The sequence below is a fragment of the Euphorbia lathyris genome, chromosome 3, assembly GCF_963576675.1.
Source record: "Euphorbia lathyris chromosome 3, ddEupLath1.1, whole genome shotgun sequence".
In the NCBI taxonomy this organism is placed as follows: Eukaryota; Viridiplantae; Streptophyta; class Magnoliopsida; order Malpighiales; family Euphorbiaceae; genus Euphorbia; species Euphorbia lathyris.
The window spans coordinates 71,506,414-71,516,705 of NC_088912.1; the positions used below are offsets into that span (position 1 = coordinate 71,506,414).

The 10,292-nt window shown below is 32.4% G+C and overlaps 1 protein-coding gene across 1 annotated transcript; it reads right to left on the reverse strand.

Moving 5' to 3' along the window:
* Positions 1 to 284: 284 nt before the first annotated feature.
* LOC136222773 (uncharacterized) lies at positions 285 to 5,391 on the reverse strand. The gene is made up of 7 exons (XM_066010498.1): positions 4,592 to 5,391; positions 3,501 to 3,808; positions 2,453 to 3,187; positions 2,004 to 2,129; positions 1,332 to 1,535; positions 959 to 1,159; positions 285 to 705 (listed from the first exon to the last, which is right to left on the reverse strand). The coding sequence occupies exons 1-7, from the start codon at positions 4,863 to 4,865 to the stop codon at positions 583 to 585; spliced, it is 1,971 nt and encodes a 656-aa protein (XP_065866570.1). The 5' UTR covers positions 4,866 to 5,391; the 3' UTR covers positions 285 to 582.
* Between the last annotated feature and the right edge of the window lie 4,901 nt (positions 5,392 to 10,292).

The window sequence follows — 10,292 nt, forward strand, 5'->3', positions numbered from 1 at the left end:
AGAAAAAAGATATTTATTTGACTTGACATAATTCAAGTTATTTGAAATAGAAGATAATTTTAGAAAACTCCATCTCCCATTTTATTTTATGTAATTCCAAATCCAGCCTAATAGAAAGTCAGCTTATCCAGTTTCAAACAAGGCTGGGCCACATAAATTTATGTGACCAAACCCAGCAGCGTATTGAGCACGGGGCCTGAGCGGACAAGGCCGGATTTATGTGACTAAACCCAGCGTATTTAACACGCCGATTTTCAAATGCATGCATTCCAATAACATCAATGTACAAATAATGCTATTTTGCACTGTTTAAGTGGAAAATAGCAATGGCTTTTCATTTCTCAAACAAGCTCTAATTGCTGGGACCTTGGACAAATAAAAACATATAAAAAAAAAAAAATTACAAGTGAGCAGCTATAAACCCCAGGAGAGGGTAAACAAGGCTTGGTAATCGGAACACCAAAAATACCCCAAACAAGAGACCACATTATTAGTCTCTCTCCGGGGTAAATTGCTTAAACAAAAGGAAGGAACCCTACAACAGATAATCCTACAATAAATTAAGAAAAAGAAAATGTATCCCTATTGGTTTTCCAAATCCGTTCTCAATAATAATCTGCTTAAAAATGGTAACATGGCTGCAAGTAATGCCTTGGGGCATTCCTCGTGTGGAAGATGCCCACATCCGGATATGGCAACCAGTCTCTGCGTGCAAATTAAACATAATTAGTATATAAACTAAAAGGAATTCCTCGACTCTCGTTTAATTTCTTTCCGCTCTTAGACCTAGCTCTGTGACTTAATAGTTAATACCTAACTAGTTTTTCAATTTCAGGAAGAATAGATGAGCATTAGATATTACCCCACAACGATGGGTTCCTTATCAAACTAATGCAGCAATGACACTAAGTAAAAAAATTCAGTTAAGCTATGGAATAGAGAAGAAAAATGAACTCACAGAATTTACAAGTTTAGAAGCCATGGCTTGAGATGACTTAAGAGGAACAAGGGCATCTTCTGCACCTGCTATGACTAACACTGGCATGCCTTTTACGGCCTTTAGCAAGGATGCAGACATTTGCTGTGAAAGGATTGTCTCACATGAAAGTTTACCAATCTCATGGATTGCCTCATCCCAACCCTCTGTATATAGTGGAGCCTGAATCCAAAGGACACCAAAGAAATACAAAGATAAGATACCGGAATTTAATTATATTAAGAGACAAATAAAGTCATTTTAAATATTTTGCTTCCTGTTTCTCCTCCACCCGCTGCTCCCCAAAATAAATGAGGATGAAGAACTATGCTTCAATTAACAGACATAAACATACCTTATAGAGGCTTAAAGTTTCTGCTGTTAGCTTGGCAGAATCATACCATGCACGCCTGTTCACTACTTGAACAATCTCTGTTCGAAGTAGAGGGCGAACCAGGTGTTTCTTCCCAAGTGAAGTGCGCAACAGTATCCTAGCAAAGGCAGGAACAACCTCTCTTGACAAGCTGACATTTAACAATATCAGTGCTTTTATCGTCACCTGAATGATGAAGAAACACACAAGAAATTAGACAGTTTAGACTCAATAAAAATATCAAATAAAATGTGCTTTCTGTCACTAATCAGTGGCACAAAAATCTCCCTTACTCTTCTAACTCTACATATTCACCAACAGGACAAGGACAAATTGATTTATCTTACAAGGTTCCCTTTTTCCTAGAACCCTTTTAAACGTTATGATGGTTGAAAATAAAAACAAAGTAGGCACATAATCTATAAGAGGCAAAAAGCAAGAGCACAAATAGATAAATGCAGACACAACGATCATCTTTGACATAATTCAGCACATAACAGAGTGATAGGCATACTGCTTTTTAATTGTTTAACTTTCTTTTCTTTTTCATTTTCTTTTTTCAACTCTTCTAATTTTATTCTCTGCATCTAAGCTACGTAACATAATTTCAGTTGTTGATAATGACATGCTATGGAAAAAAAAAGATATACTAACATTAGAATTTATTGACGTTTGAAGTCTTTGTGCAGCCATCATAGCAAGTAAGCCACCATCATCATGTCCAACGAGTACCACTGAAGAAAAACCCATCTCGACACAAAAGGCAAGAAGCAAGTCAACCTGAAAATAGTAAAACATAGAGTTCAAAATAAAATACTCATTACTCCAAATATGCGGTGGACGTTGTCATGCAAAGAAGCCAGCAATCACTGATGAACAACAATAGATTACAAGCACTAAATTGATAATAAGGAGGATTAAATTAATAAGTTATATTCACTTTCCACGTGTTTTTTGAACATATCAAAACTATTTCAGTCATGTCAATGTCTCCTTTTTTTTTCATCCATACATATCTAGATCGTTTACAATAAAGCATTATAACCATTAATTGAATCTCTTAATCCAAAATTGACTTATACTATATTAGTATAATATATAACCTGAGTTTCAAGCTTATAAGGATTTGGCAATTCTTCATCTTCCCAGTCCTTCCGGCGAAGCCGAGAAGTTAAACCCCAACCAGGCCGGTCAAAAGCAGCAACCCTGCAACCAACCTGCCGTGCAAGAGGTCCCATTACATGTCTCCAAGAGAAGATGCCTCCTCCAAAGCCATGAACGAGAACAATGCCTGATTGACCAATTTCTTCTGCATCTAAGTCAAGGTATCCAGAGTTTGCTTGATTCATTTCATTCTCTTCAGAAGCATCATCTAAATTCAATACAGGAATTTCTTCAGAAAGAACAGGTGAAGTTGGGGAAGCTTCCAATAGAGGAGCATATAGTGAAGAGCTGTGAAATTGATTGCTATAACTCCTATGCATACTATTTTCAGCTTTCAGTAACACGCTGAATGGTTGCCTATCAAGTTTTGTCCTTCCTGCTGTCATTCTTGGTGAGCTACAGCTAGGTGACTCAAGAAAAGTAGTGGAAGATAAAGATCGACGGGGAGAACCAGGCAAGCAAAGCTTATAATGGAGAGTAAGCCCTTGGCATGTAATAAACAAGCTGTCTATGTCAGCAAGCAATCTGATTGGGAGCTCCCCTTCATCATGAGCTGTTGTTCCAAAAGGCTTTCGTCTCATCTCACTATCACTTTTGGGGGTTCTTCCAGCCGTGGGAGTGGGGGATCGTGGCACCTTCTGGAAACCAGAGAAAACATTTTTGCAAGATAGTACCTGTGATTTCAGATTGTAGTTCTAAAAAATCAGACTTTGGCATCAAGTTTTAGAAGAACCTATAACCAACCAAAACAAATTCAAACAACTTAGCTGCTGCAGGACCTAAACTGAAAGGGAATTCTAGTCCATAATCAGCAGAGATGATAACAAGCAAGTACAGTTGTTTTTACTATTGACACAAATACACCTAATAAAAAGCTTGGTTCAAGAATAGCAAAAACGTCACCGATAGAGAGAGAGGATAAGCTACTACATGGGGCAAATGCCTGCAAATTTGAAAGAATGATAAACGAAACACCACATAACTTACAGCTTCAGCGTCAACTCGGTGAAACATAAGCTTTCTCCGTGCTCTGCAGCTTGTTCTGTAAGCAATGACTGTGTGGCCAAGAGCAAATACTAGTGAAGATAGAAATAAGACAGGCATGCCCCAAGACTTCTTCAAATGAAGCTTTTGCCTTGAAAGTGAAGAAGAAGCTCCAGCCTCAATTTGAGAATTCACACTGAATACACAAGCCTTCACTGAAAGCAGAAGAACTGAAATAATTGAACAGAGCGTCACCGTTCCAAGGTAAGGACCGTGTGAGAGAGCAGGAGCATCACACATTAAATAAACACCTGCGATCAACACATGATATCTGGTAAATAATCAGTGCACAGCCGCGGCAAATATAACTTCAAAGACTCAAAGACACAGAGATTCATCTGTAAACTATGTTTTCCATGTACTAAGAAAACTCAAATAACTAAAAACAGTACAATAAATTAATTTAATAAATATTAGAACGAATAAAATCACTTCTATATCTCAGTTTTAATAAAATTAAGAGACTGTTTTCTTATTTCTTTTCTTGATGCTGCAATTACTCCAATATACAGTCATGGATCCAGCACTTTCGATTTCTTAGCAAACGAAAAAAGCATATATTCATGTCCATTTACGAAAATACAAAAAGAAAAATTCATGGGAAGAAAATTCCGTGAGATCATTTTCTTACATCTTCCACACAGGAAAAATTAAGAAATGAGAGAAACAAAAAGGATGAAGACCTTCTCAATTTGTTAGCAAGTACAAAATGGTAAAAATAAGCCAAGTATTTACAAACAAAAAATTACTCACTACAGATGAAATTTTACATTTCGCTAGAAATCGAGAAGCTAAATTAATCTATATGTTTCCTCGTTTAATCCTCAACATCGAAACCTCAAACAACAACTCCGAAAACAAAAAGAAAAACTCTAAACGATCAAGCAAAAAAAAAACAAGGAAAATAAAAGAAATGCAATAAATTCGCCCGGATTCATGCGGAACTAGATAATAACAAAGTGAAATCTATAATTAACAAAAAAAAAATATTAGAATTCAAGAAACCGAGATAAACTTTACAAACAAAGACGTACATATGATGATAGCAGATCTGATAACTGAAACAAGAGGAATATCCGTCAAGGAGCTCTTGAAGGCGTATTTACGCAAATGCTCCTTAAATCCATTGCACGTCAAACACGTAAAACTCGAAACCAACACGAACGGCAACAAAACATCCCCAATCGCCACCAGCACCGGCATAGACGATACCAGCAGCGATGCCACCATCGCCACCATGAAAATAACCGTCCTTACACACCTTCTCAACTTATCCAAAAGCAATAGACATCCCCTAGCCGGCGCCATGGCGTTATTCTGTTAGTACTACAGCCCTTCCAATCTCAATAATATATCTATATAAATGTATGTAATGGCAATCAATTTCCAACTGGAAATGAAAACAAACACAAATTCTTTTTTACTAGTTAAATTTATGTAGGACTTGAAACCCTAGCGGATTGAAGAAATGGAAGATTCTGATCAGAAGGCGGTTTATTGGCCATCATAAATTGATCAATCTCCCCGGTGACAGAAGAACAGAAGGACTGTTTAGAGGACAGAAGAGTAATTTCAGAAAAAACGATGACAGAAGAAGATTGAACGATCCATGGCCAATAGAAACGCCATTTTCGCTAGGGTTTCAAAGGCAGCAAAGATAACAGAGAAAGAGAAAGATAGAGAGCTTTCAAATCTTTCTTCGGTTTCTTTCTTGATTTTGAAAATCAACGCTTTATGTGCTGTGTTTTTGTGTGTGTACCTGTGTTGTTTTTGAATGTTTTCTATTCTCTTTTTTTTATTCTCTCTCTCTTCAACGACTATTTATTTTCTTTTCCAATTTCCTTTTTCTTTGTTCACAACGTTACAACAAAGTGCTATTAAGTAATGATTAATTAGGGGAAATTAACAGTAGTAGTAATTTTAATCTCACAAAAACTTGATTCCGTTCTACTGCATATCTGGCAGCTTTTTGGGAATGTACCCAAATACCCTTGTCTGGCTTTTTCTTCATTACTTTCATCTCCTGGTAAATTATACCCTTGTCCATCAACTTTGTTTTCATTTTAGGCCTAATGCTACCTAGCTCCCTTAACTTATTCAAATTGGTCATTTTACCTCTAACTCATTAAATATCCTATTTATTCCTCAATTCCATAAAAATGATATTTTTTACCCTTTCAACTTATCCATTTACCCCTCCAATTAATAAAATGTCCTATTTACCCTCTTAGCTCCATAAAGGTGATATTTCTCATCCCTTACAATCTATTATTGAGGTCTAAATTGATACCGTTTTTTAAACGTTAAACCTTTATCGGTGCTATTTTATACGTGGAACCTAAATTGATATTTCGCCAAAAACTATAAGGCCTATTTTGGTACATTATCCCTATATATAATGTCTCTAACTTGTTTATGTTAATGTTCTTGTTATTTGTAACTTTTATTCATTCTTTCTTTTTTCAACTTTTTTTACTAGTTAAATTTTGATTATCTAATAATTGTAATAAACACATGAAGGATCAACATAATTATCAAATTAAAACAAAATAAAAAGTTGTTATTAAAAAAATATATTTTCAAACTCATTTGAATAAATCCTATTAATTTTGTATTATAAAGGGGTAAAAATACCACTTTTATGGAGTTAAGGGGGTAAATAGGATCATAAGGGGTAAAAAATAACACTTTTATGAAGTTAAGAGGGTAAATAGGACATTCGATGAGTTGGGGAGGGATAAAATGATAAATTTGGATAAGTTAAGGGGGTGAGAAATATGAGTTAAGAGGGTAAATAGGACATTCGATAAGTTGGAGGGATAAAATGACCAATTTAGGCAAGTTAAAAGGATTGGAAGAGCATTAAGCCTTTATATATTATGGCATCATTAACTTCAAATGACTTCAAATCAGACACGTAGACTCGTTTGGTTTACTTATTTACTATTGCAGTCGGTTGTTTGTAGTTGGAAAAATAAAAAATTCCTATTGTTGTAAAAAGTTATTTTTTAAGTATAAAAAACAAATAGCAATTCTCTAATCAAACATCTATTTTTAATATTAAAAGATATATAACAGAAGAAAATATAATTACAAACACCTCTATAGTATTTAACTTGATCAGCCATAAAAATGTTCATTATGTTAGTAGTGGAATTATTACTTTTTAGAACCTTTTAATGTCTGATTTTAAGGTTGAGAATGAAATCAGGGCAAAATTGCAAAGCAATAGGTATAATTTACTCTATTTTCTGTTTTTAATTTTATTTCATACTAAGAGGCCGTTTGTTTTAGCAACTGTTAGCTATTATAGTTTGTTGTTTGATGTTGAAAAAAAAAACTGATTTTCCAAAAAGCATGGATTCCCTACTTTTGTAAAATATTATTTTTCAGATGTAAAAGGCAAACAAGGTATTACTAACCAAACACTTAAAACTCCCCCTTTTAAAGTGAAAATGCATTGCCTTTTACATCTGAAAACTAATTACTTAGATAATTTTCTCAGTATTGGGTTCTCAGATGTAAAAAGTTGAAGAGAACCAAACACTTAATCATACTGGTATATTATATTTCTCTAAAAAAAATTATATACTATCTTATATAGTTAAAATATGTCAAAAAAATTGAGAAATGTGCTATTTAGTATTAAAAAAAGTAAGATCGACTGGACAGTGTAGGTCCTAGTAGGCGTTTAAAATCGAAAATTTGTTTTGAATTTCTTCTAGGTCCCGTGTAGACGTATATTTCCTAGAAGCTGCATGGAGCCGTTTGGGCAACCATCAAAATAATAATAAAAAAAATTCTTTCATTACTATTTTGATTTTTTCTTTATTATAATTCACTTTTTTTTAACAATTATAATTCACTTTTAAACATTATTACATGTTCTTTTGGTAAATTTTATTTACTATTTTCATATATTTTTGTTTAATTGTATTATCTACTTGTTTTCATGATATGATTGAACATTTTAAGGACAACGTTTAATATTTTTCAGTTAATTATATTACTTATGTATATTATTTTTTACTTGTTTCAATAATATTGTTGTTGAAATATATATTTTTTTTATCACATTTTAAGGACTTATGTTATAAATATACATATTTTTCTATATTAAATCGTTCTATATTACTATTTTTAGATAGTATAATATATATTTTAATTGCATTAAATTTTTTTAAGAAATTTTACTTGCATTTATATAACAAAACACAAAAATGCAAATCCGAATAATCCACAATTAATTTCCGACTAATCCTTGATTAATCTTCAAGGGTCCTATTCGTCCGAGTAGCGCCTAAAGTTTTTTACAAATTTGATCTCTTCTTTAAAAAAAATTATGTTATCCCAATGTGTTCAATCAATGTTCTTATACTTTATCATTTTTGGAGAAGTACATATTTACCTCATTACGTATGAAATGTAGTAATTTGCCTCTAAAATTGATAAACAATATATATTTTACTCATACATAATAAAAAAAATTGAACGAACTGATTTGACTATTAATTCACCCTCTCATCTTTAAAAAAATGATTCGAAACTTGGAGAATTAGGAGAACAGCGGATTTTTAATCCGCCCTCTTACCCTTTCTAAAAATAAAATAAAAATATATGTCAATACAGATAAAAATTGGTTTTGTTTGAAAATGTTAGAGAGTAAAATTGTATCCTTTCGTACACTAGGAGTAAACCATAAATTTGGATTTTATAATATAACTCAAAATTGAAATCATAAATTGGAATCACATATTTAATGACATAATTAAGAATCTTGATTTCTCAATAAGAATACAATTTATGATAATAATTAAAAAAAAAAAAAACTCAAACTATGTTTATATCATTATTTGGATAGTAGTAATACTTTACCTTTCAACTTAGCATTTTACATAATTATTTTTCTTGAAAACAGTGTCAATATATATAAAAAAAAGGAAACATTTAGTCCAAAATCAAGTTTCAGTATCAATTTAGTCCTTTAAATTGGCATCTAGGATCAATTAGCCCAAAATGATACATGTATATAAAATTAAGAATCAATTTGACCTTGAAGTTGGTTGATAGGTCCAGTTTAGACCAAATCCAAGTTTAGGTATTAACTCTAGTCTGAACTTGGTAATTTTTGATAAACTAATCTAAATACAATTAATTTCAATATTTAAAAGTTTATTAAAAATTTTTTGTAAAATATTGTTAATTTTAGGGATATGTCGATACCTAAACCGAACTTGTCTACCAACTTTAGAGACCAAGTTAACTCTTAATTTCATATTTATATGTAATTGATAGTTATTTGATATGCATGACTTCCTCATTCTGATACGTATCAGTTTGGATTAAATTGTTTCTAAATACCAAGTTAAAAGACCAAATTAATACCTAAACTTATTTTGGACTAAACTAATCCCACTAGCTAACTTCATAAACTAAATTAATTCTTTATTGAGGAATAACACTAAAAAGTTTAAAACTATCAACTGAATATTTCAAATAATTTCTTTTTTTTCGGTAATCATGGAAGGCCGGAGCCCAGAAACAGGAACAAGAAAAACAGAAAATGTAAAGCTTAATAAACTAGACTATCCTCTCTGACAGTCTGCCGCAGCAATCATCATATAGAATTCTCTGAAGGCATGCAGGAGGCTCACCACACTCGTGATGCCTCAAGTTTAAATCACCTGCGAAGTTCGCCATCCAGTCAGCTGCTTGGTTTCCCTCCCTATAAACATGAGTAAACCGGATTTCTCACTCTCTGTCCTTGATTTCCTGGCATTTCAAGATGAGCCAAGCAAGCGGGTGATGACCTCCCACTTGGTTGTTCTAATATTTCAAATAATTTCTTATACTTAATAATTTTGCATTACATAATTATCATCTTACATTTTTACATTTAATTTTATCTTAGGATTTTCTTTTTCGGAATTTATCTTAGGATTTTTATATGTTATTATTAAAACAATTTTCTTCAAAAAAAATTAAAATATTTAAATTTAATAAAAATGACCAAATTTAAAAACTTAACATCATTAAACTCATAATTTTATTTTGTAAGATTTCTCAAATAGTTATATCATTTAATAATTGATGTGTCTCTAATATTCAACATTTAAAAACTAATATTTATATTTTTTTTAGTGGTGAAGCTCTTAGCCTAGTGCTTGAGAACTTACCTATGACCAGGGAGGTCATGGGTTCGAATTATATCCGGATCTGGTGAGGATTTTTCTTTCTTCTTTAATGTAACCGCATTGTGTGCAAATCTTTTTTAAAAAATACTTATATTTTTAATATTTAATTTTCAGTTTTATCAAACTTAATTTTTTCGTGTATCTTTCGTATAATATTTATTTTAAATAGTGTTTATTAGGAGTGCAATCGAGCCGAACTTTGACCTGCTCATGTTTGGCTCGACATAAAATGGACAAGCCCGAGCTCAGTTTGAGCTCAACATCCTATTTGAGCTTGGTCATTAAGAAAATTATCTTACCGTGAGCTTCTCGCGAGCACCTTGTTTATTTTTTCATGAGTTTTGCTCACAAGCACTTTATGTTCATGGATTTTACTCGTGAACAATTCATTAATTATATTTACAGGCTACATAATTTTGAAACTTATAAAACTAGAGTTTCATACAAATTGCATGTCTCTCCTTATAAAAATGCTATTATTAAAAAAATAGCCAACCCAAGCCTGCTCAATAGCCTGTTCATAAACATTTTAATCGAGTTT